Source organism: Lynx canadensis, chromosome C1 (assembly GCF_007474595.2).
Source record: "Lynx canadensis isolate LIC74 chromosome C1, mLynCan4.pri.v2, whole genome shotgun sequence".
In the NCBI taxonomy this organism is placed as follows: Eukaryota; Metazoa; Chordata; class Mammalia; order Carnivora; family Felidae; genus Lynx; species Lynx canadensis.
The window spans coordinates 71781601-71808654 of record NC_044310.1 but is presented as its reverse complement, the minus strand read 5'-3'; the positions used below and the strand labels follow the sequence as shown (position 1 = coordinate 71808654).

Sequence of the window (27054 nt, the reverse complement as noted above, 5' to 3'; positions counted from 1 at the left end):
GCATCCATTTCACTTCCTTACAGTACTACAGTTTCCTTTTGAAGAAGGATCTCTTTCCTGTTAGATTCAGTCTGTTGGGACTATAGTGAAGAGGCTTTCCTCCCTTGAGGCCCAAGTCAAGCCAATAAGATCCTTTCTCCCTAGAATTAGTCTCTTGAGCACAGAGATCAAGAAATTTGAAACGTTGGCTGTATGGAGGTGACCTCCCAGCCATACCATGCTAGCTACGAAACCACTATGATATTCCTGGGGCCCAGTCGCCCATTAATTAGCTCAGTGGTGGGCTCCCAGTAGTCTAATAAATTTATTTTTCCATAACTTGAACAGAGTTGTTTCTGTTACATGTAACAGTGTAATAATGGTGGTACAAGGGAACATTATCAGAATACAGTTCTGACATTTTGTAATGCTTTTGGCCAAAGCCATTACATGAATCCCAGAATAAACATCTGGTCCAATTTGACCTTGGGAATTTAATTATGACTGACTTTCCTAACATGGAAACGTGGAACATTCATATGTGGATCTTTACAGGGATCAGTAGCTCAAAATGTCACTGTTTTGATTGGTTATCTCTATCTAAAAAAAATAAACCAAAAACCACACCTTCAACTTTGTCTTTTATTATAGCCATAGTAAAAGGAAAGACTAAAAATGATGATCAGCCTCACTACTGACCAGACAAACACAAATCAAAATAAGTATCAAGCTCTTGTTAATCAGTTCTGCCAAAATTTTAAAAAACTGGCAATATCCATTGTTGATGAGAATGTGAACAAAGGGCACTCTTTCATAGTTGCTGGAAGCACAGATTGGTCTATCTTTCTGGAAGATAATTTGGCATTGCCTATCAAAATTTAACACGTACATATCCTTGACCCAGCAGTTCTCCTCTTAGAAAAAAAAAAAAAGCAAAAGTATACAAGTATAAGAATGTTTACTATGACATTAATGTGTACTATCAAAATATTAGAAACAACCTAAATGTTCCTTAATTGGCTGAATATATGATGGTATATTTTTACTAGGATTTCATGATTCATTCAGAAGCCATTATACAAAGAATGTGGTAGGTAGGTAGGTAATAGAAGTAGAACCCAAATATTTTAGTGATTGCAAAAAACAAGTTACAGAATAATGTGAATTTAAAAATGCTTTTAAAAAACATAAAGCTATACATAGACTTTATGAGTGTATGTATATATATATATGTAAATATGTCTGAACGTGCATAGAAAAGATCCAAAAGTGTCCATACTGAACAGTTACTGGCAGTTACGCTTGGTGAACTGGGGGAGAGAAGCAATGGAATAGGAGGGAGAGAAAAGGAAGTTTGATTTTATATTTTACATCTTTGGTGTTACCTGAATGTTCATTGCCTTTGCATTACTTTTATAACTTAAAGTGGGTAACTTTGGCAATTTAAAAGAACAAAAAATGAATAAAAGCTACTAAAATGTAAAAAAAAAAAATAATCAGAAACCAAGCAAAGTAACCTTTCCAGAGATTTTGACCCACTTGTCTAGACAAGAGTGTGGTCGATCCTAGTAGGTAGAAGCTGAGGGACCAACCATACCCAGGATACAGCCAAGTTTCTGTAAGAGAACCACCCAGGCAGGCCAGAGGAGCTCCTGGCCTTACCCTGGGCTGGGTGGAAATCAACCCCTACAGGAATTGGAATTGCGCGTTTGATTGTTTTTATTGGCGCTGCCCTTCTTGCCTTGAATACCTCCTTCTTTTGTTCGTGAACGTTTAATTTGTCATCTTGTTTATGGCTGAAGCAAGATTCCTGTCTATCTAATGAACTTAATGATTCTGACGTGAGTGTCTAACAGACAGTAATTAGAACCTCTTTGGCTCACTGAGATGTCATAATACCACCAGGTGCCTGCTTTTCATGCTGCCTTGTTTGGGCAGAAAGTTTATTTATTTGTATTGTACTTTATTCCAAAACACATTGTATGTGAAATACACTATTTTTTTTTTTAATCAGAAAATGGGGAATGAAAGAAAAATAAGGATATAGAACCAAGATTGAGCCAGGAGTGAGGCTGCCACACAAGCTACATGCTACCTAATGATTTATGTACTTAATAAGTAAGGGTGGGGTGCAGATTTGGTTCCGAGTTTCCTAGTGGCCAATGCAAAGTGATCCTAATGGCCAGTGCACATGATCCGGTACAGAATTAAAGTAATAGTCTTGGTTTTCCTGAGCAATGAAAAAAGACAAATTTCTCAGTGAGTATAGATATATACATATACATACATAGTGAGGACGTTGGCTGAGAAAAAAAGTATAGTCTATAGTCTCGTGAACTTCAAAGCTGAATCCTGACTAATGTCCATCAGCTTATGGACATTCCTCTTCCTCTTACTGTCCTCTTCCAAGGCTGCAGTAGTTTCCTTCTTTCAAGTGGAACCTTGAGTCACTTTGACCCCTTGAATTCTTGTCCCTCCTTTCCAGAGGGATGCTTGTCCCTTCCCCCAAAACCGTAAGCCTGGGGAAGAATGCTACTTTGTTCAAGTTATTCTTGATTATTTTGGAACTTCCTAAAGCTCCTGTCATGTGGTTCCAAGTTGAACCATAGTCACTTTGGACATGGTTTTGTTTCCACAATGATGTGTGTCAGCAACCACAGAGTGAGCTTCTTGTATTTTTATATCAATATGATACCCTTTGTTTATTTGTTCCTCAGAGGTTTCACTTTCGCTTATGTAATGGGCTATGGCATTTTTCAGTCATTACCTCATGCTGGGATCTCCTTTTTCTTTGTACCTCCTGATGCGTCATAGTCTTGACTCTACTCCCTTGGATCTCTTAGATACAATGCTCTGAGCTAGTGGGTGGGAGTGGGTGGGAGCCAGATTATATGATGACTTTTCCACCCTTCCCTCTCACAAGAGCTGCCTGGGTTTGTCACCGAGCCTTTTCTGTACTCAGTCTTTTGGCATCTTTCAGAAAGCATACTGGCTTAAAACTGTAGCCCCTACCAAAAGCAGTTGGTTTAGATGGGCCTGGAACACTCCAAGCTCTACTTCTGGGTTGGGCACTGGGCAGGCACATTCTCCTGAACTCTGGAGCTACAATGACTATTCCCACAGAGTCTGTAGCTGGAAGTGGTCAGTCTCCAGTGTGTACCCCTGTCCAAACCTATGTTATAGGAAGATCTTGAAGGAAACCTATGTCTCAAAATTCAACCAGTCCTTTGCTTGGGGCTCATTTTCCTGAACTCCATATTCTCATACACAGCTGTCTACTTAGAGGTGTAATAGGTATCTCAAGCTTAATATGCCCCAAACAGAACTCCTGCTTCGTGTTCCCACCTCACCCCCACCCAAGTGTTACTCTTCTACTCTTCTCCATCTTGGAAAATGGCACCACTCTTCACCTAGTTGCTCAATCCAAAAATAGGAATCCTGCCTGATTCTTCCTTTTCTTTCCTTCACCTTTAACATCACTTCAAATACACTGTTTCTACTTCCAAAAAATAGCTAAATCCAACCACTTTTCTCCATACACACAGCCATCATCCTGGTCCAAGTTTCTGTCATCTTTTGCCTGGACAACTGAAATCACTAAGTAGGCTCCTTGCTTCCATTCTTGCCCCCACTATACTCCATTCCCACACCACACAGTAGCCAAGGTGACAGACAACACTGCTCCTACACTTAAAACCTTCCAGTGTCTTCCTGCTGCTCTCAGGGAAAAAAAGGAAAAAAATCCCATTCTCCTGCCCTCCTCTCAGATTACATCTCATACCATTCTCCATGTTACTCACTGATCCCGACACACTGGCTTCTTTCTCTTCCTTGAAAATGCCACATTATTCCTCACTCAGAGCCTTTGCACTTGCTATATACTTTGTTCAGGATATGTTCTTTCACTTGACTTATCATTGAGGTCTCGCTTCTTCGATGAAATCCAATCTCAAAATATTTATTAAATAGATATATTTACTTCCTTCATCTCACTTCTTATAATCAAAAAGTATTTTAAGTATTAATTTGTTTACTTATTTATTATTTGTCTTCTTCATCCAGAATGCAAGGTCAATAAAGACAAGAATTTTGTCTATTTTGTTCACAACTGTATCTCTGGTGAATTTTTTTTTTTTAATTTTTTTTTTTTCAACGTTTATTTATTTTTGGGACAGAGAGAGACAGAGCATGAACGGGGGAGGGGCAGAGAGAGAGAGGGAGACACAGAATCGGAAACAGGCTCCAGGCTCCGAGCCATCAGCCCAGAGCCTGACGCGGGGCTCGAACTCACGGACCGCGAGATCGTGACCTGGCTGAAGTCGGACGCTTAACCGACTGCGCCACCCAGGCGCCCCTCTGGTGAATTTTTTTAAATAAAAACTGACATGTGTCTGTTCAACTTAACAAACATGTATTGGGCATGTACTAGATACCAGACACTTGCCAGATGCCTTAGATTCAATGATTAAACAAGCCTACTTCTTTTCTTTAATTCTGGAAATATTTTAGCTATTTTCTCTAAATACTGCCTTTCTCAGATTCTATTTTTTTTTATTCCTGACCTCTTTAACATCTCATTTCCCATTTCTTTGCCTTCTCTTTTTTTGCTGTAGCCTGAGTAATGTCTTTAGATTTATCTTCCAGTTCTCTAATTCTCTCTCTATCGGTGTCTATTCTACTTGTACTCATTTACTGTTTCTAATTTTAATAATTACATTTTATTTTCAGAAGTAGCTAGTGTTTTTCGCAATTCTGCCTGGCTTTTTTGTTTTTATTTTTTTAATGTTTATTTATTTTGAGAGAGAGAGCACAGGCAGGGGAGGGGCAGAGAGAGGGGGAGAGAGAGAATCCCAAGCAGGCTCTGTGCTGTCAGTGCAGAACGCAACATGAGGCTCAATCCCATGAACCGTGAGAGCATGACCTGAGCCAAAATCAAGAGTCAGACACTTAACCGACTGAGTCATCCAGGCGCCCCTGGTCTTTAAAGAAAATTTTTTTTAATGTTTATTTTCTTTCTGAGGGAGAGAGAGACAGAGCACAAGCAGGGGAGGGGCAGAGAGAGGGAGATACAGAATCCGAAGCAGGCTCTAGGCCCTGAGCTGTCAGCACAGAGTCCGATGCGGGGCTCGAACTCACAAACCGTGAGATCATGACCTGAGCCGAAGTCAGACACCCAACTGAGCCGCCCAGTCGCCCCACCCCTGGCCTTTTTATTTTTTTTTTTAATTTTTTTTTTCAACGTTTATTTATTTTTGGGACAGAGAGAGACAGAGCATGAACGGGGGAGGGGCAGAGAGAGAGGGAGACACAGAATCGGAAACAGGCTCCAGGCTCCGAGCCATCAGCCCAGAGCCCGACGCGGGGCTCGAACTCACGGACCGCGAGATCGTGACCTGGCTGAAGTCGGACGCTTAACCGACTGCGCCACCCAGGCGCCCCGACCCTGGCCTTTTTAGATTGTGTTTATTCTTCTTTCGTTTCCCCTTTCTATTGCTTTAAACAGTTTAATCAATTTATATTTGGTATATGATAACTGTTATATAATGTCTAATTCTGTTCATTGTGATTTCTACTGGCTTTCACTCATGGTAGCCTGCCTCTTAGTGTGGTTTCTCATTTTAATTGTAATCTCATGTTCAGTAGGACTTTATCTGTTAGACTCCTGTGAAACCTTTGGAACTATCCCTCCACAGAAGATCTGTTTGTGCCAGTTACCCTGGTATGCTACAAACCTGGGGACAATTTAAACTAATTTTACAGCTGAAGTCTCCCAGACCATGGAGATAGTCTAAATTCATATCCTCCACTTGTGTGAAGGAAAGACTGTGTTTTAAAATCTTACAAGTTCGGGGCACCTGGGTGGCTCAGTCAGTTGAGCGTCCGACTTCGGCTCAGGTCATGATCTCACTACTTGTGGGTTCAAGCCCCGCGTCGGGCTCTGTGCTGACAGCTCAAAGACTGGAGCCTGCTTCGGATTCTGTGTCCCACTCTCTCTCTGCCCCTCCCTCACTCATGCTCTGTCTCTCTCTCTCTCTCTCTGTCAAGAATAAATAAAATATTTTAAAAATTTTAAGGATTGTTTTAAAAAAATAAAATACAACCTTATGAGTCCAGGCCAAGACAGATGAAGTTTCTCATTTTTCATTGTAGATAGGCAGGCTTTTTTCTCATCTATCCTTTTATTTCATATCTGTCCCTTTGTGAGTCTCACTTGTATGCAGAATTCTCTATTCCAACACTCCCTCTTTTGAGAACACTAACTTTGGTCTCCTGGCTCCCATAAAGCCCCCAAAACCAAGCCTTAAAGTCACTTGGATAGATAGACTTTCCAAAGCAGCAAAGATCCAGTGGCAGTTGACCACTTTGAATCCCAGTAGTGTTGTGTGTGTGTGTGTGTGTGTGTGTGTGTGTGTGTGTGTGTGTGTGGTGTGTTGTGAGGACCTCCCTAATTTGCATGAGAGTTTGTACATCTAAAAGTATATTTGTTATATTTTATCTACGATATCCAGATGTTCTGTCTTATAGCTAGAAACACAATACTCTGCCTTCTATGAACTGTGATATAGTTCTGGGAGACAGAAACATCCATTCATCCAACCATCAACACTTTTATTGGTTTTTCTGTGCCAGACACTAATAACCAGGTACACATAAAAATATGCTGAGAGGCATGCCCACAGTGATATGAGGATATAGAGGTAAGAGAGACCAATTCTCATGGGGGTTCTGGAAAGTCTGCAGATAAAAACGTGTTGGAGCTGGATAATAATAATAATACCTAACTTTTATCTCAGGCTTTCTCTGGACCAGGCACTGTGGCAAGTACTTAAATGTGTGGTCACATTATCCTTACAAGAAATCATCAAATACGTGCTATTCTTAGCATGTCGATTTTACAACTGAAGCATAAAGATTTTGAGTCATGTCCCCAGTAATTGGCAGTGCCTGGATATGAATTCAAGCAGTTTGAGTGCTGATCCAGGGCTCTTAGCTCCTATGCTATATTGTGCTTGAACAGACAGGATTTGGGGGAGGGCGTTCCATCCATACACTGAAGAAAGTAATGCCTGTATCATAGACTTCTGTGAGGATTATTTGAGATACTATAAGGAAAACCACATGGTAAGCACTCTGCAAATGCCTACTTAGTTTCCTCTTTAACTTTGTACCATCAACTTGCCATAAATTCCTTTAGGGAAAGGGCAACACTATATACATGAAGATAGCGTCACTCCCACAGAACCTAGTATTGATTAGTGATTAATCCCTTTACTGATTTATTAATTGAACTAATGTATTACTTTGATAGTAGCTTCAGTACTTAGAATTGAATTGCCATACTGTTCTCAAAGCATTTTTATATCTATCAGCTCAATTTATCAGCATGTCAATTCTTGGAGTTAGGGCAGATATCTGGCTTAGGTGATAAATGTGAGCTTTTCTGAGATGGGAGTAGCTTACTCCTGGGAGAAGAGTAAGTATGAACTATGTGCAACTGGATGAGAAAGAACCAGAAAAGACTCTGACTGTGGGGCTCTAGGCAGCCTCAGGAAGGAGGTACTGGCAGAAGGCCAGGCTTCAAATGATCTCTCTAGTTCTAATCCTGTCATCAGCCATCTGTGAGAGCCCAGATGTAAGGTATGCCCTCTCTTGGAGTCTTAGCTGCCTCACAGTTCAGCCACTTGAATGCTTGAAGTGGTCTTGCCCATCACACGTTATCGTCGGTGTTCCTCTTTAGACTGAGCTCTGTAAGAGCACAGAGTCCTCAATCGCTGGTTATAAAATCCAGCATCTAGAACATATCTGACACAGAAGGTGATCAAATATCTAGTACATAAATGATGTGTGAGTTATTTGGATAAAAAGGAAAGAAGAGAGGAGAAACGAGGTCAATGTCATAGATTCAGATCTAGGGAGTGGAGAGAGGAAGCAAGCAGGAAACAATGAGAAGGCTGAGCCAGAGAGATGGTCCTGCCAGAATGGGGCACTCAGTGAGCTAAGTATGGTCAAGTCTGATTATGAAGCACTTTAAGAGCAGGGGGCTTCCCCAGTGGCTTTAATCACAGCCTGTCCTTTCCTTTTGTTTAGCCCAACCTTATTTTAAAGGGTGCACAAACATAAAATGTAGCACTGGCCTTTCCCAAAGGAACACAAATTCCAGATAGCTGAGCAAGCTGAATTAGTGGAATGTCTACCAGTGAGATTTTATACTGGTGAGGAATTGCAGAGCACTTTGTGAACATGGCCCAAATCGGCTTTCATCTGCAAAATCAGCCTCCATTCCTCTGGGGTCGCCTTTCTATCTCTCTTCAAAGTCCTAGGTCAACGTTCACCCTCTACACTGGCTTGAACATCTATATGCATTTCTAGCTTCACCTATAGGGGCAGTTTGCCCCTCCTCTTCACCCTGTTACTTCCCTTTCCTTCTCCTTTGCTCAGGGTCAACTTCAGCAAACCCTCCACATACCAGAAAAGCCACAGGCCACCAGGAAATAGTCTGTTCTTTTGTCTGGAATATTACAATACAGGGCTAGATTTGGCCCAAGGAATGGCGTGATTAGATCAGCAAGTCAACCCGAAAATTATAGAAACAGGATGTGCTTACCCCCCATTACAAAGGGATGCTGTGGTTCTTTCCACTTGGTCGGATGACCCACATTAAAGCTTTCAGATCCTGGGTGCAGGTAGAGTCTTTGGAACCGACAAGGATGGGGATCTGAATGCACATCCCAGCGGGGAACCAGCTACCAGCTATATAGTTCATCTCACGTCTGTAGTTCATCTCAGCGTCTCCTCACCCAGCTATGAAGATGACCTAATTGTGTACAGACAACAGCAATTGTACAGGGAAAATAATACAGTAATGCAAATATTCAAACCAAATTGGAAAAGCAAAGCAAGAAGGAGCCAGAAAACATTAGATCATTCAAATTGCAACCTGGCCAAGACAGCATCTGGGCGTGCACCCTCTGTCCAGCTTTTGTTCACATCCCATCCCTAATGCTTCTTTGCATTTATAGAATAATAGCTCGGTATTTGCACAAAACCCTTTGTGTGACTACATTCTAAAGAACAAAGTTCTCACAGTGTGCCTTCAGAAGGGTCAGAGTATTCCCCAGTGGAATGCTTTAATAGGCTTCCAGGTCAGAAAGGGCCTTTCTCTCTCTGGAAGGAGGGGTGGGGGAGTGATGTACCTTTGGCCAGCATATATGTTTTAATTGTGTGACCAGGGCAGCCTGTGCTCATTTTCCTTCCTCACTGGGTCATTTCCACCTTAGTTCTGAAAACAAAAAACAGTTGATTAAAAAAAGAGCCTTCCTGACTGGAACCTTGGATCCTCTCTTTGGATTTGGACAAGAAGCAGGGATGTTCCCACTCTCCCCACACACTCCCACTCCCTCTCCTCTCAACCCTCATCCACCCCCCTCCCACCCTTTTCCTATCGTAAACCTGGTTCAAGTTCTGCCTGAGAGTCTGAGGCATAACCTGGTCTCTCCTGGTGCACTTATTTGGGTATCTCCGGTGAGTGGTCCCCACCCCTTCTACGAGGAAGTCACTCCTGCACAGGCTCTGGAGTCTGAAGCCCTGGGCAGAACCCGGCTCTGCCACTGCAGGATCTTGGACAGGACAGACTACCTCTGAAAGCTTTGGATGTCTCGTGGGTTAGAGCAGAATAATACTACCTGCCCCCTGGGTCTGTGAGGATGAAATATTATAAAGAGCTTCTCAGAGCACCCAGCACCTACCAAGTATTCCAGAAGTGACAGGTGTTCTTGTTATCCCCACTTGGCTGTCCCTCAACCTCCTACCCACCGGCTTAGTAGACCATCAGGTACCTCAGCACGAGTCCAGTGAGGAAGCAGCCAAAGAACATTTCTTCAGGTTTTAGCACCCGGTCATAACGAGCTTCTCTGGTTCCTGAATGTGCAACCCGGAAAATGGCATTTACCTGGTGCATTCCTTACCCCTTCAGCTAGTGAGTGCTGGACCTCCTATAGGAACAGGAGCAAATCACGGCACAACCCCACCTGACTAGTTGCTTGAGATGTCTCCGTCTCTGTGGCGTCTGCATTTGTCAGGACCTAGAAAGCCTTAAAAAAAAAAAAAAGCCAGGGCTCTGGGGAGAAGAGAGAATCCGAAGGGAAAGCAGGGACGGCAGACAGACCGCCTTTACCTGAATCACTCCAGTGGATGCCTCCAAACCCAGCGGGTCCCCTGGAGGCGCAACCGGGGCGGAGTAACCACACAGGTCACCACAGGCACATGGGTTCCCCAGCACCCTGGCAGCCAGGCGCCACGCGAGGTAGAGTAAAAGGAAACACAAGTCCTGGGTTCAAATCCCTCCGCTCTCCTTTTCCAGCCAGTCACTTAGGGCAAGTTGCTGTCTTCTGGGAGGGTGGAGGCTTTCATTTGTAAAATGGGGCGAATTTCACCTGCCGAAGGAGGCTCGGGCGGAGGATGGAATGGAACGCACCGCCCTGGGAGTGCGGAGGGAGCGCTCGGGGATGGCAGGGCTGGCCGCCTGCCTCTCGTCCCCTGGCCCCGCAGGGCAGAAACCGCCCCCTCCCCACAGTCACACGCTGTCCTGCGGGGAGCGTCGCGGGGACACGACCTGGCCTGGTCGCCAGAGCCACTCTGGGTTCCGCAAGGGTCCCCGCGTGGGTCAAGGGGCAGCCGCGGGAGATTCTGGACAGGGACTGGCGCTCACGCATTGGGCAGTGGCCATGTCCCGCAGGAGGCCCGCGCCCAGGGCCCAAGGATCACTGAATCGGGCCCCTTCTTAGTCACAAGTGTTGCAACTCAGTTTGTGTTCTAAGAGCATTACAAAGGAAAGAGAAGAAAAGATTTAAAGGAAAGAACCGTGTGTAGGTTTGTATTTGTCACCGTGGGATTCGGTTCAACTGTGTACTGGTGAAGGGGTTTTTTTTGTTTTGTTTTGGGGGTTATTTCGTTTTTTGCTTTTTTTTTTTTTTTTTTTTAAATAACTTTTCAAGCTGTGTACTGCAGTGGATAAAGATTACACCATGTTTGTGTTGCAGTGTTGCTATGGAAGAGCATATGGTTTTATTTGGTGGAAATGTGCAGAGAAATTGAAGGAAGTCATACGCGTGCACGGCAAATACTGGAATTAAGGAGGGCTCCTGACGATAACTGGGATACTGGTCCACCTGCTTGGGTGGTAACCCAGGAAGCAAGGGAAAGAGTCAGACAGCCAGAAGTTTAATCCGATCTGCCACTTGCTTGCCAGGTGACTTTGGGCAAGTTACTGGGCCCTGACTGACCTTTTTTTCTTCCCTGTCTCTGAAACAGAGAACATTACCCTTACTGTGCATTGCTCTTGCTGAGAGACAACAAGGTAACAGGTCATGAGCACCATAGTAACTGCTCAGTAAATGGTAGCCACCATTAGGGAGTGGTGAGGCAGTCGCATTTATGCCCCAAGGATATGGGTTCAGTCATCAAGCTATCTTTTGGTCTTTGAAGTTTGGAGCGCTTTGGGGAAGCCAGGGGTGTTCCGTGCTGGCCAAACTTGGTTTTGTGTACATTTGTCATCAGACTGGACAATTGCTGAAAAATGTATACCTCAGCTGTCAAGGGAATTAAAAGGTCACCCCCTGCAAGCAGTAAGGTCTTCCTGAGTCTCAGCAAGTTGACGACACCGTCGGGTGGAACAGTGCAGCCCTCTCAACATGTGGTTTTGAACCCCACCCCCCACCTTCATGTTGTCAGCGCTGGTCAGCATAGGCCTCAGCACCTCTGAGAGAACAGAAGACTCGTCTCCCAAGTGCTCACACCTGCTACCTACCCTGAATGAACCCTTTGGGAGGGAGGATGATTATAATTGTAATGTTTCAAAGTCTTCCTTGAAATATTCAGGTTTAATTCATGTAGATCAAAATCTGCCAGGAAAATGCTCCACATGCACTTTGCATATGCATTCTGGAAGATTCACAGACCTGTTGAAAGGCTGCCTGCCACACCATACCCCCAGCCCCTTTCTCGAGTACACGCACTAGAGGTTGGCAGAAGACGCTGAGAACCTGCACGAACCTTTATCAAGTTACTGGATCTAACTGGGCCTCTTGTTTTCTTATCTGGAAAATGAAGATACTGGATTAGGTGATTGCCAAAGTCCTTCTAGACTCTAAATGGCTGTGACAGTATATCATTCATGCGTCTTGAATAGAATACAAGAGGTTTCTTTCAGCATTCTAGACTGTTGATGTTCTAACCTACGTTAGGAAACGATGAGAAAAAAGTCTGTATCCTCCCTCAACCTGAGTGGTTCTAGTTTCTCTCAGCTCCTTGAAGGGCCTTCAAAAAGAAGCATCTAAAATACAGTGACTCACCCATGCTTTTCATGGGCATGGGGCCTTGCCCCAAGCCGGGGACTCCACAGTTGGGCAAACTGTTCCTTGCCCTGTTAGGACATGCGTAGGGCTGATTGAATGGACTTTTGTCCTTGCCTCTTTCTTAACACCTTCATTATGACTGAAGTCACTTTTTAAAAACGAATAAATGGTGGAAAAGGGATGGGGGACCTAACCAATTTTGTTTTTAAACTACACACCATAAAACTTTGTCCTCATTCTGTGTATAATTCAATTGAAGTGTTTTTTTCTAACAAAATTAAGGGACATATGTTCACTCATTCAGTGTACATAATAGAATGGCCAAGGTGTGTGTTTAGACAGGAAATGTGTAAATCTCGTTTTATATATGTATTATTGCTAGAATCCGAAATGTGAAAAAAAGTGTCTGGCACAAATGGATACTGTACCAATCACCTCATTAGTGCAATAAATATCGCCTCTCACATTAAAGACATTAGCAAGTTTAACCGGCTAATGATGTTCACTGTGTGTCTAATGGTGGGATTACTAATGGATCTCAAAGCTCATACCTTTTCCCCTTCTTTCTGACCCCCAACTATTTTGGTCTTGGGTTACACAACGGCTGAGGCAGGGGAATGAAAGTCAGCTCACCGGTTCTGCTCCCAACTGTGCCATTAACCAGGTGTGTAACTTTGGACCAGCCTTTTACCCCATCTGGACCTAGGTTTCCTCACGTGAAATGCAAAGAACTCAGTCTGGAGCCATCTCTAAGATCGCTTCTGGCACTGACAGTCCAGGATTGTGCCATCCTCCAGCCTGGAGAGGTTATCTGCTGCCAGCTACTGTTGACTCTTGGAACTTCTGTTCCCAAGAAGCTGATTCCAGACTCTACCAGCTCTAAAAATCCTTGGCCCTTGCATTCTATACTGTTCTTTCTAGAATCAAGAGTGCAGCTTTTGCTCAGACTTGGGTTCAAAACCACGGAGTCAGTAAGAACCTCCTCCCATTTCAAGATGAATTCAAGAACCGGAGTCCTTCCTAGGGTAGGTAGATCATATTTCTTTTGTGTTTGCTCTGTCACCTGCTGTTTGCTTATCTTCTGTTCAATCATTCGGGGTGAACATTCCATTTTTTGCCCTCTTCAGATTCCAGCCAGTTGAGCTTGTAGGCCCCTAAGAAAACTTTCCCTGTGGGCATTTCTCATCTCTATTCTCTTTTTTTAGAGAAGTTTCCAGGAAGGAATGTGGAATACAGCCAAACAGAGTGGTAGGTAGTTATTCGGGAGTGGCCTTCCCTGGCCCCTGGGCCAGAGAAACAGCAGCCCCTGGTGATATAGACTAAAAGTTGACTCTGGCCCTGGCGGACCGTCCTTTGTCCTTAACTAGCTGAGGGAGTATGTGGTCCTCCTTTGTACCTTTCCCCTTTGTCTGCAGTGGGTATATAGCACCTTTCAATAAGTACCGGACTGAAAAGTCACTAGAAACATGCCTTATACAGTACTCTTACTCAGCGAAGAAAATCTTTACGAAGAAATTAAATGGAATATTCTTTCTGGACTTGGATAAGGTTTGTTTTCAACTTCTCCCCTAAGCTCTTTACTCTTCTTTTATATGCTTATTCTCTCTTTCTCTCCTTCCATGTTCTAAGTGAAAGCCAGGGGATGATTTCTGGATTATCTTGAGTTTTGAGTAAATTTTTGCTGCTAAAATGACTAAATGAGATCGGGATACCCTACAGCCACTAATTGCTCACAGGTTGTCAGGTAGAGACGAGCTCTTCTGGGAGGCCCATGCAGTGAAGCCTTCCAGAAGAAGGCCTTTGTGGGGAGAAGGAACGCAATGGGCCAAAGGGAGAAGCATGGTATTATTGTGGTAAAGCAGAGTCTGCCATAGGGCGCATCCTTTCCTCCCCCTCTTCTGCTGGACCCACTGCAGGCAGCATGTGGTGCTTGGGAAAGGCCTTTCTGGAAAGGCGAACCACAAGAATGCAGTCCTGCATGTTGCCTCCTGGGCCACTCAGGGCAGTGATGATTGGCCCCACATGAATGTGCCGATTGGTTCTGCTGCTTAACAGCTCATATCTGGAAATAGATACTCAGGTCATTGCCAAACTAAGGATGGGGGGAGGTGGAGGACTGATTTGACAGGGATTTCAAATTCGTAAGTGGGCAACCAAAGCTGAACAGTGCGTCCAACTTTGCCCTGTTAGTATGTTGTTCCTACCTTGTATGTGACATTTCCTTTCCCAAACTGGTATTTTGCCCTGAATCGTAGGGCATAAGACTGCAAACAAACAGATGGTATACATTAGCTACATCTCTTTTCTTAGGCCCTTTGCTGATATTAGTTAAAGCTGCTTAGCTCTTTACTTGGAAGTAGTTTTGACTCCACTTTAGAAGTAACATTTGCAAAGGGAATGCAAACCAGTGCTTTGTCATGATTCCTCATGTTCGGGGAATTCGAGATTTGAGTTCTTGGCTGAGTGAAGGAGGCCTCAAAAAGCATGCCTTACCGAGCTGTGGCTGCAGAGATGCTGATCAGAGGGCAGGGCTCCTGGGCCTTTCTCCCCTCCGCTCGTTCCAATGCAACCTTCTGCACAGACCTCGACACGAGGCTGCTGGTTTTCATCACTTCTTCAGCTGGAGGTGAATTTTGGCTAGTTGCGGACTCTTTAAGGCATTTACAAAGCCACCGAGAGGAATTCAAGGGTCGTAAGGGAGAGCTAGAGAGACTGGGCATACCACACACAAGACCTCCAAGCAGCGGGGACCGTCTCGGCAGCAGCAGCAGGCCTTTAACTTATTCAAGGATATTGTTCCATGTCAGCTGCAGTTCAGTGACATGGATGAATCTCACCAGCATAAGGGGGCATGGAATGAGCCAAACACAAGAGTATGTGCAGTCTGATGCTTTTCATAAAAACTCTATATATACAGAGGAACCTAGTCTGTTTAGAACCCAGAAAAGCGGATACCCTTGGTGAGGGGATGAGTAGTGTCTGGAAAGGAGCCGGAGAAGGATTTCCAGGGAACTGGTAATGTTCCATTTCTTGATCAGGGTGCTAGTTATCCAGGTGTGCTCAGTTTGTAAAAATTTATCCAGCTGTAAGCTTACAGTATATACACTTTTGTGTATGTACATTATATTTCAATAAACAGAATTTACTAAGAAGCAGGTCTATGTACAGTGACGTGAAACTATCTCTAAGGTATATAGTTAAGTGGGAAATACGCAAAACAGCAATATGTAGAATATGCTATTCATGGTGTACAAAATGCATGTAGGCATAATTGTGTATGGAAGGATACTGGGAAGAGCAGCTGCCCTGTGGTGCCTGGAGACAGATGTAGGAGGAGAACTTGCTTTTTACTCCATGTCTTTTTGTGCCTTTTTGTATCATGTGTATGAGTATAACATTAAAATAGAGTTGAAAATTATTCATTAAAATATTAATTAAAGAAGCCATTATGCTAAGTGAAATAAGCCACAGAAGGACACGTGCTGTATGATTTCACTGAAATGAGGAACTTTAGAGTAATCCAATTCATAGAGACAGAAAATAGAATGGTGGATGCCAGGGGCTGGAAGGAGGAGGGGATGAAGAGTTTTTGTTTAATGGGTCCAGAGTTTCGGTTTGGGAAGATGAAAAAAAGTTCTGGAGATGGATGGTGGTGGCGGTTGCACAAGAAGGTGAATGTACTTAATGCAACTGAACTGTATACTTGAAAATGACTGGGGGCACTTGGGTGGCTCAGTCGGTTAAGCATCTGAGTGTTGGTTTTGGCTCAGGTCATGATCTTACGGTTCGTGGGATGGAGCCCCGAGTCGGGCCCTGCGCTGTCAGCATGGAGCCTGCTTGGGGTTCTCAGTCTCTCCCCCTCTCTGCCCCTCCCCCACTGGTGCTCTCTCTTACTTTCAAAATAAATAAATAGACCTTTTTAAAATGGCCAAAACGGTAAATTTTATGTTGTGTGTATTAAAATTGAAAAATATATTAATTAAGGCTAAACAGTCATTTTTAAATGAAGGTAAATTTATATGTGCTGACTCAGTCATTTGCAAGCTGTGTGACCTTAAGAAGTTACCTCCCTGTGGCTCCATCTCTTAGTTTCCTATTCTAAGATAGTATTAGTGCCTATCTTATGGGGTTGTTGTAAGAACCACGTGAAAGAATACATGTAAAAAGCTTAGAATAGTCCTTGCGACATAAGTGCTTAAGAAATGTTATTATTATTATTATCATCATCATCATTTGTGGCAGGATTCTCTGTGTTATGCCTACCATCCCATTTATATTTTGGGGAAGAATCTGTACGTGCGCACACAGGTGCCCCTAACGTGTGCCTGCTTGCATCCATCACATATCTTTCAAATACCTTCATTGTGCTAAGGGTTGGGTAGACAGTGGTGAGCATACACTGTTGGGGCAGGATGGTGGTGGTGACAGGATTCCTGTTTAACTAGAGAGGTCACAGGAAATCTCTCTGGGTAGGTGACAATTCTGAGCAGACATTAGCAGAATACTGAAGGAGCCAGCTTTCCAAAGACTAGAAGAGCTTAACTGACAAGAGGGAAGTAGACTGTCACGAGATCCCAAGTTTGAAGGCCTCTTGTATAAGGCGGAAAGTAGTATGAGAGGAGATTGGAATGCACATAGAAAATTCTACAAAAATGGGGATTAAACTGTTAAGAGTGGTTTCTGCTGAGGAGTGGGTCTCAGGAAGGTATGGGGAGGAGGGTGTGGAGTGGAGAAAAGGAATTGTACTTTTCACCTCATTTCCTTCTACACTGAATTATTTGCCATAAGCATGTATTTTATTATTTTTTTAAAGCTGGTTAATAAAAAATTAAGAAATTTTAATGATTAATAGTAAGGAATCTAATAACCTTTCTTCTTTCAAGAATCACCTCGTCTCAACTCTCCAGTTTCTTTTCATGAAATGAGAGAGTCATGTAATTTGTATCTGCTCATTGGTCTGAAAATAGGGCAGACGTGGCCTTCTCTTATCTATTCAGCCATCTTTTTCTTTGAACAGGGAATACTATTCTTCAGTGCCTTTCAGTGAAATCCTTGAATCATCTCTTCCATTGGGAGTATTTTTACTTAAAAAAAAAAAAAAAGGCTTCCAAATTCATGGAGGATTCTTACCTTGTGGTCACAGCAGTGACAGACTCACACGGAGGCAGGTGCCTGCCTTTTCCAACTGAGTGAAAGAGGAGAGGCAAAGAGGAGGACTGAGAGGCTGAAGTAGAAGGAAGAAATCAAGCACCGTGCCGGCCAGACATCCTCAAGGTCCCACAGGGCTGAGTGCTTTCCTTCCCTGTGGCTCACTCGGGGGCCCAGTGCCTTATTGAAGTTGGGCAGGAGTGAGAGTTCCCTGGGGTGCCTGGGTGGTTCAGTCAGTTATGCATGCGACTCTTGACTTCAGCTCAGGTCATGATCTCACAGTTCATGAGTTTGAACCCTGAGTCGGGCTCTGTGCTGATAGCACAGAGCATGCCTGGGATTCTGTCTCCCTCTCTCCCTGCCCCCCCCCCCCCGCCTTCGCTTTCTCTCTCTCTCTCTCCCTCTGAAAATAAATAAAAATAAACTTAAAAAAAAAAAAAAAAAGAGTGAGAGTGAGCGTTTCCCTGAAGAGTGTTCTGAAAGATAGAGAGAGGTTCACCTGGTGCAAACAGAATTCCAGCAATGGAAAGACTGCTTGGACTCAACTCTTTGAATGAAGGCAACTGGTGATGTGTTCCAGCTCCCAGGCAGTGTTGGTGGGAGTTTTTATCTGGAAGTCTCCTGATGTTTTCAGTCCTCTAGAGGGAACTGGAATCAGAAAAGAGGAAAACAGAGCATCTGATCTGTGCTTGGCTTGCCTTGCTGATAAATTTCATTGCCTACATGGCAGCGGGAAAAATAAGGTAGACAACCAATTTGGAACTTGGCACAGGACTGTTTGTATGCCCAAATGCTCATGCTCCAGATGTCTCTTCTCTGTCCGCTGTGTTTATTCTCAGTGCATTTTGATACCCGTTTCCATCCTAGAGAAGTACTGTAGTTGAAACTTTGTCTTTGGCATCTGGCCAGGTGCAACACTTGAGTTCCTTCTCTTCCAAGTCTTGGCACTGCCCTTCCACTGTATGTCTACCATGTCCCAAGTCCTTTTCATCCAGACAACTCTACACACTGGAGAAGATGCCTTCCTTTCAGGTTTAGCTCATACAGTCCTATTCCAGGAAGACTTCCTCTGTCCCCCATCACCTTGTTTAGAAAACTCACTCTTTGCCTACCATGAGCAATAGTAGCAATAATAAACTGGTATTTATCAAGTGCCTATTGTGTGTTGGCAGTGTTCTAAATACTTTACATGGATTAACTCATCTAACCCTTCATCATGACTCTCTGAAGTAGGTGTGGTTATTGTCCCTGTTTACAGATGAGGAAACCGAGGCACAGAGACAGAAGCACCCATGGCTTCCTTTCTGCTCAGGATCTCTACTCTCTGACAAAGCAGGCTATTCTCTGTGCATTTAGATGGCCCCTGCCAGACGGGCTTGGCCCTTGATGAATGATCTTCCCTTGATCTCCTTTCACATCCTGGGCAAAAAATGTGTCCCCGTATTCTTCCTGCCAGCTCCATCTGTGAAGCATGTGGGCCGATGTTTGAATAAGAATGACTAAAGGGGAAAGCGATTTTATGAACTTCAGACTGTGAACTCAAGGAAGAGAGTGAGTCAGGCCTCCACATTCCTGAAATACTTTCAGGAGGCTCAGTGACCTCAGACAATAAGAACCTGAGGCAGAGCTCTCTGGACATCCCTGGGAGGCCCTCCCACATGGTAGAACGTGAGGGGAGACACTGTGCACCTGGTTCCTATGTGCACTGTGTGGGGCTGAAGATCATTAGCCAGAGCAGCCCAAGGCTGTCCAGAGCACCTCCTCGCTTTTGCCCAGGCTGTTCCCTCTGCCTGGCATGCCTTTCCCTGAGCTCTTGTCAGCTTGTCCTCAAAGGCTCAGCTGATGTGTTGCCTCCTCTGACTGCTCCAGGCAGAAGTCGAGGCTGTGCAGTCTGGCTCCACAGGGCTTTGTGTGTACCTCTCAGCCCCGAACTCCTGGTGCCTAGAGGAAATGGCTTTCAACATGTCTACCCTATACATAGTCACACATACTGAGCTTGGTGACAGCTCCACGGTTGAGGAAAAAGTCCTGTCCTGGGAGGTGGGAGATGTGGGTTCTAGTCCCATCTCTGGCCTTGACCATGCAGTGTGACCTTTCACACCTCACATTCGTCATGAATGAAAACGATTTGTTTTGATCTGTCTCTCCCACAGATGGTCACTTCCCAAAGTGCAGGGACCTTTAACCCCTGATTTTGTTCTCAGTGGGAAATATGCACAATAATCATGGACAAATCTTTCTCTTCCACCCCTTTCCGTACCAAGTTTAACCCCCTAGTTAGTATGGTGTACAAACTGTCATCCACGAAATCAAAAAAAAAGGTGATTTGGGGGTGTCTGGGTGGCTCAGTTGGTTAAGCTTCTGACTTTGACTCAGGTCATGATCTCGTGGTTTGTGGGTTCGAGCCCCGTGTCCGGCTCTCTGCTATCAGTACAAGCCTGCTTTGGATCCTCTGTGCCCCTCCCCCCACTTGCACACTCTCTCTGTCCCTCTCAAAATGAATAAATAAACTTAAATAAATAAAATTTTAAAAAGACGGGTCATTTCTTTATGTGCACGTTTCAGGGGAACAGAGCATCCAGAAGCTGCACAAGTGATACCACACAAGTGAGTCGTGGAGAATGACTCAAGATGAACCACATGGTACTTCAGGAAGCCTTCCAAGAGCTTTTGAGCAGGAAAGGAGTAAAAAGGTTGTACCTGGAGCCCATCCTGTGGATGGAAAAGCTGAGAGAGTAGATCACAGGCACGAGAATTCCCTTAACAGCTGCACCCCTTTCCAAGAGGACCAGTCATTGAAGGATGGAATGAGAGCATCAAACTAAGTAGGCTGTGAGTCCTTGGCCTAAAGGCCAAGATTTAGATGCTCTAGTCCCTGATTCCTTGGGAGAAGTGCTTTCAACTGTTTCCCCACAACATTCATTAAACCTACGGAGATTGGCAACAGCACCAATGCCAAGGGAAAAGCCCTGTCTTAGAAGTCTCACCTCAGCTGTGACATGAGGAGATTGGGCTGGTAAAGAGGTTAGCTCAGGTCCTATGACTCCCAGCGACTTCTGCTCTTCTGTGTCATCTACATAAACATTTCTCCAGTGACCAATCTGGCACTTGCCCCAGCCTCTATTTTTGCAATTAACGAGGCTGTCACCTCATAGTTGCACTCTCCATGAGAGGAAGGAAAAAGTGTGGGCAAATGCAGGTACATATGGCACATTTTCAATCAAGCAAATGGGATTTTTATTACCTAATGAGTTTAAAATCCATTTGCAAGCTAGACAAGGGAGGTCCTCTTCCCCATCCCATTCTTGCCTCCTTTCTTGCCCACTGGCCCATCCCCATCTCCTCCTGCCCCCATGGTGGTCTTTCCCTCATTCTGGCTGACCAGCAGAAGCTGCCTCAGGAAGCTCAGCTCTGCATCCTTACTGGAGCTGCCCTGGTTCTCCTTGCTGTACCTGCCAGATGCCTTCCACAACCTCCCAGGTAGTTAATGATCTCCCCTTGGGCAGAAGAGCCCTTTAATAATTTACCAGAGTAGATAAAGAAAAAAGCATAGTTCTCTACTTGGAGGCCAGTTCAGACAGTATGGATGGGGTTAAGATTGAACTTCAAGTTCAATCTCAGCTTTCTTGTGTAGGAACCCTGCCTTATAACCATGTATATAGAATCTTATCAAAACCTTCATTCAGATATTTAAACACCCCAGCCTTACCGTATGATTGGCACTTTAGGGCTCCTTCAATTCTCAGGGGAATATATATATATATATATATATATATATATGTGTGTGTGTGTGTGTGTGTGTGTGTGTGTGTGTAGACACCGAAATACTCTGGGACAAAATGAGATTTAAACATTTAAGGAACTCTAGAGAAAGAAAAGTTATTTTGCATTTTCTGACTTCTTGGGTTCTTTATTAGAATTTGAAAATCATTTTTTTTTCAGGGAATTATATATTTCACTGAGTCAAAAGTGCAGACTTTGAGAAACAGCATCGTACAGTGGTAAAAAAAAACAAAAACAAACAAACAAAGAAACAAAAAAAACAGCAACAACAACAACAAAAGAAAACACATGCTTCGGAATTAGAAACCTACCTTGAAATCTTATCTTCAATTAAATGTGAAACCTTGAGGAAGTTATTGAGATTCTCTGAACCTCATTTTCCTTATCTCTAAAATGAAAATAATAATTCTGTCCTTGGGCTGTTTTTCGGGAATCATAAATTTGTAAAGAATAACCTGTCACACAATAGACAATAAATGATGTGTCGTCCTCTTCCTCCTCCTCCTCATTGCCTATATCCAGAAAAAGTCCGAATTTGTAAAGCCATGAAAAAAAAAAAAGAACTCCCTCTCAAAAGTGTAACAATGAAACTTAATAAGGATAAATATAATAGACTGTAAGACTACGGATTCACTGGTGGCCCCTAGTGAATCACCTCCTGGTACCCAAGGAGGTGCAGTTCTCTCCCACATTGACTCTGGGTTTGACCATGTGACTTGTTTTGGCCAGTGCGACATTAGTGAGTCTGAAGCACTAGTGGGCTTAATAGATGCTTGCACATCGGGACCATCCTCTTGGAACATCTCCTCTTAGAAGCCAGCTGTTTGACTGTAAAGAAGCTCAGTCTAAACAACTGAACAATGGGGAAGCCACAAGATGAGAGCCCATCTTGGACGTTTCAGCCCCCACCCAAGCTCCTAGCTCAGTGAGTCACTGCATGAATAACCACCCAGCTGCACCTAGCCAACAAACAAAATTGTGACAAATAATAAGTCCTTGTTGTTTTAAGCCATCAAATTTTGGAAGGGTTACGCAAATGCCAAAGCCTAAATTTACATTAAGGAAAGGCAGTAACACAAGTAGAAGTGGTGGGTTATCCTTACAGAAGGTCATCTGAAGAGACCCTTAAGATGTCAGTTAAAAATTATTATATTAATAAGTATTGACATACTGCCAAGAAATTAAATGCAAGCTTAGCCTGCTTTCATTAAACCAATGAATTGGCTGATGGACCATACAGTTATTACAGCCTGGTTACCAGGCTCTGCACTGGTGTGTGGGGATACTAAGCAAGTGAAGACCCAGTTCTCCTATATCCTGTTGTCTCTCGGATTCTGAAACTTGTCTGCACTTGTGCTGGGGGCTGGAAAGGCTAGGGAAGAAGTGCTCACTATTTAGTAGGGAAAGTGGATTCGTGAATAAAAGTGCGCTTAGAGTCCTGAAGGGAGCTGATAGGCTTCCTGGCCTTGGCACTCAGGAGAGATCTAGAGGGCTCTGTGAATCCACCAATATCCCCTTTTTAGAGGGATCTTGACAAACTCAAATGTATCTGGAAGCAAGCAACTAGAGAATGAAGACCCGAAGACTAGACCATGTGAGGAATAATTGTACCCACTGTAAATGTTTAAGGGAAAAACAAAAAAAAAACAAACAAAGGAACAAATAGAAGAAAAGAAAAGAAAGGCTGGGAATGCAGGTAGGGATGGAGCACATAATTGAGAGGACCACATTCATTCCGAGGACTGCCAGGAGGACAACCATTAACCGTTACTAAAAGTTATAGGGAGAAGGATTTCACATTAGTATTCAGAAGAACAGCTCACACTTCTGGAGCATGAACTACAGAAGGAGGCAGAGCAGATACCACCTCTGTGAGTGAGAAAAGCATGGGTCACTCCTTGCCAAGGATGTGGGGGAAAGGGTTCTGGGGGTAGGTGGATCCAGGAACCTACAAGTCGCTCCCAAGTGTAGGGTCCCCCAGTTCACCTCTGGAGCTCTGTCTGACTGAATAGTATTAAGTAAAACAGATGGTACATGCCCACCATTAAGGAGGGGGAGAATTGTCCGCCAGCGATGACAGGAGACTGTGCCCAGAGATTAGGAATATGAGAATTCAAGCCTCAGAAACCCATAGCCGCTGCCTCTGATATCTCTCACCACTTTGAAGGGATTATGAGAACTTGTGTTTTCCGGGGATTATTTATCACACCCTGGGGGGAGACTCAGAGGAGCAGGTCAGGCAAATATGAGCCTGCAGATTTCGCAAGCATGTGACAGTTGAGGATGTACAAGTGAAGAGAACTAAGCAAGTATAAGGAAGCCATCTGGCATTTCTGACTGGGTAGTACAGCCTCGTTCCAGAACCACCACTGAAGAACCTAACTGGCTCTCTCCTGCTTCTCCCACCGTTTAGCCTACAAAACTATAGAGGAGAAGATCTTTTCAAGAATGTGGGTCCGATTTCCCATCGGTGGGTCCTGTGGGTCCTGTGGCACCAACAGCACCAGGACTAGAGGTTCATAGGTCTGTGGGAAACAGGAGATGTGGGCAGTCAAGTTTAGGATTGCCTGGAGGCCCATGCGATTATGGATCCAGTCCAGGGATGTCTTTCACCTTAGTGTCACCGGCTTTGGATGGGAATAAAAGGAGATACTTGCAGAGTGCCCTCTGACCGACAGTTTCTTGGGTTCCCACGGTCTTGCACACCCGTGCCTTTGCACATGCTGTTCTCACTACTCAGCTTGCCCTTTCTCCCTTCCCCTTTTCTTTTTTGTTTTTTTTTTAATTTTTTTTTTCCCTTCTCCTTTTCTACCAAGACCTGACTTCCAGATTGTACTCCACGTAAAACCTTCTCCAACTCTCTGAGGCTGAGGCAGCCTCACACCTGCATTGTTTTTCAGCACAGCTTACTGTAACTAGACCATGAGGCCAGGGGCTGCGTCTTGTTCATCTCTTTGTTCCCCGAAAGAAGTAGCACAGAACCTGGAATGTCTCAGATGCTTAGTACACAGGGGTCGAAGGTATGAAGCCCATTCCTCTCCCTCTGCACACATGTGGCATGCTCACATGTGCTGTGTTCTGTGCAGGGTTCATGCCTGTGTTATCATTGTGGCCCATGTCTCTAAAGTTGGAATGCAGCTCTCTGGTCAGAAGTAACTTCATTCTAAAGTAAACAAAACAAAGGAAAATGTGATTTCCATTTGCTCCATCCACTGCAGCAAAGCCCTGGCCTCTGGGGGAGGGGATTGGTCTAACTGGGACCGCCCTAGCAGACCAGGAACCCTCAAGGGAAAGAGGCCCGTTGTAGCAAAAACGCTTCAAGCTACTGACCCAGCACAAAGACTCTACTGTGGGGAAACTCAATATAAGGGTGTGCCTTGCTCTACGGGAACGCGATACAGAAAAATACAAAGTCATAAAATAGATAAATCTGGGCTGGTTATTGACTTTACAAGAGAGAACTTGCCAGCAGGCTTCTCTAAATAGCCAGCTCCCATAGTCCACTTAAACTGTGATTTTATTTTCAGAAGTTTGATATTACACACCGGTTTTCAGGAGAAACATAAATAGGTCCCCAAGGAGCCTGGTGTCACAGCGTGTCTGGCCAGCAGCTCCTTGACCAGGGCTTAAGGTGATCGGATCTTGAGTAAGTGCTGTAAGTGCTAAAGGCTCCCCCTCCACGTCTGCTCGTTGAGTCTGTTTCCAAAGTTGGGTGTAATAGGAAGAAGCAGACCCAATCTGGACCTTCTTACCTCTATTCAAGTGGGCTGACTGAATGCTGTAAGGGGGACGTAGAATTTGTCTCAGCTAGTCAATTCATTCATTCATTCATTCGTTCATTCATTATCATCATTCATTTATTATCAAGTTTATTGTGCACTTTCTATGTGCATGACACTGTGCTAGACACAGCAAAGTAGAGAAGGACTATAAGATGTGTTCCTGTTGGGGCACGTGGGTGGCTCAGTCAGTTAAGCGTCTGACTGTGGCTCAGGTCATGATCTTGCAGTTCTTGAGTTTGAGCCCCGCGTCGTGCTCTCTGCTGTCAGCACAGAGCCTACTTCAGATCCTCTCTCCCCTTCTCTCTTTGACCTGCCCCCATTCTCTCTCTCTCTCTCTCTCTCTCTCTCTCAAATAAATAAACATTTAAACAAATCTTGAAGAAAGATGTGTTCCTGCCCACTGAGAACTCACACACTACACTAGAACTAAGTCTAGTTAGACAAGCCCTTGGGTATCATCGATTCTAGAATGTACATATTTTTACACTTTAACAGCTCTGTAATCAAGATACATTTGACTGCAAGCATGCAACTATGACATAGCTGGCCATAATTGGCTGGGTTTTTCTTAAAGGTATGTAAAATGATGTTGTGTCTTGCAGTCATCCATGTCTTAGATGATATAGGGTACGTGAAAGTGCTAAGTAATGGTTTAATACCACAGGACTCCAAGTGGAGTTTGATAGTTGAAGAATAAAATTGGGCCCCTGTGTGAGTATACCTCGTGGATTTCCCTTTGCAGAGAATGTATATCATAAGTTTAAAACAATGCCCCTTTTCCATGGTTCTCCAGGGAAGCTGGGCTGGAGTGGCCTTGCCCTCCCTCCATTCTGGGAGTGAGGCGTGTGTAGCAGCCTAGCCCCGATTCCCTTGCATGCAGGTCGCAGGAAAACCAGAGGAGCAAAGTAGCAGAGACAGGTGTCGGTAGCAGCCCTTGAAGAATGAGGACACTCTTCTTGATCCCATGATTCGTAGACGCAAGTCCTTAGTGAACTGTACCTTCCGGGACCCAGCACTACACCTGACCTATAACAAACAGGAATTATAAACCACAAGGCTGTGTGTGCGTGTGTGCAACAGACAGATATAAGTGTGTGTGCAGATATAGGTCAATGAATGAATTTCTGTTACTGAGGCCAAAAATGCAATACAAAAACACTTCAGTGTGACTGCTAATCTTGATTTTTTGGCCCAAATTCAGAACAGTTTCTTACAGTCTATCTAATGTTACAGGGGATTTCTTCCCTTTCTTTTTTTGGCGTCACCATTCCTCACCCAAAAAAAAAAAAGCAGTGGCTCCTGTTGCTGGCCCTGTACACTTGCCATGTTCCATTTATTTCAATAGCTGTGTTCCCACAACATGCCAAGAGACCTAGTTTCTTCTGAGATTGTAGAGAATGTACAGCTTCTAGGCAGATGACGGGGAAGATGACTGCATGGGGGGGGGGGGGGGCTCAAGAAGTCCCTTGGTGCATATGCAAATACCCAGCATGCTTTAGACCAAATGTATCGACATAATAAAAAAATCCAAATCCTCTAATTCATTGATGCAGCACAGAAAGACCATGAATTACTTATTCACACTTGCCTATACAGAATGTGAGGACTCCTGGCTGTTTAGTTAATGCCTTTTCTTGACATTCACTTTGATTGTGAGTGCAATTATGACAGTTCTTTCGTGTCTGGAGGAATAGATGAGGTTATGGAGCCAGCATGGAGCTGTCCCTGTGGCCTTTTGCTTGCATGTCACATTACCACAGCCTTTAAAATCCTGGACAAGAAGACTGTGCGCAGCTAGTGGTAAGGATGAGCATTATTCTAGGAGGGACCGGAAGCCATTAAGGGACTGGCCTCCTACTGGAATCTGACCTGTGGCACAAACACAAGAGCATCAGATGGCAGTAACCAAGTTTTCCAGGTCGCTTCTCTCTGGGCTTTTTGCCTTTGCCACCGGGTCCAAGTAGTCACTGGGGCTGCCTTGGGTGACCCACCAGTGGGTCAGGCCCAGG

The 27054-nt window shown here is 44.2% G+C and overlaps 1 protein-coding gene across 2 annotated transcripts in view; it reads left to right on the top strand.

Annotated features, from left to right (window-relative positions):
- ZNHIT6 (zinc finger HIT-type containing 6) overlaps positions 1-27054 on the top strand; it is a 105064-nt gene that overhangs the window by 75122 nt on the left and 2888 nt on the right. The window contains exon 10 of one of the 2 annotated variants that reach the window (XM_030326089.2): positions 11019-12798. The exons of the other annotated variant lie outside the window; for it this stretch is intronic. Within the exon in view, the coding sequence (XP_030181949.1) occupies positions 11019-11203 (185 nt within the window). The 3' untranslated portion in view covers positions 11204-12798. Of the gene's footprint in view, positions 1-11018; positions 12799-27054 lie in introns of those variants that run through there. 2 annotated transcript variants of the gene reach the window in all.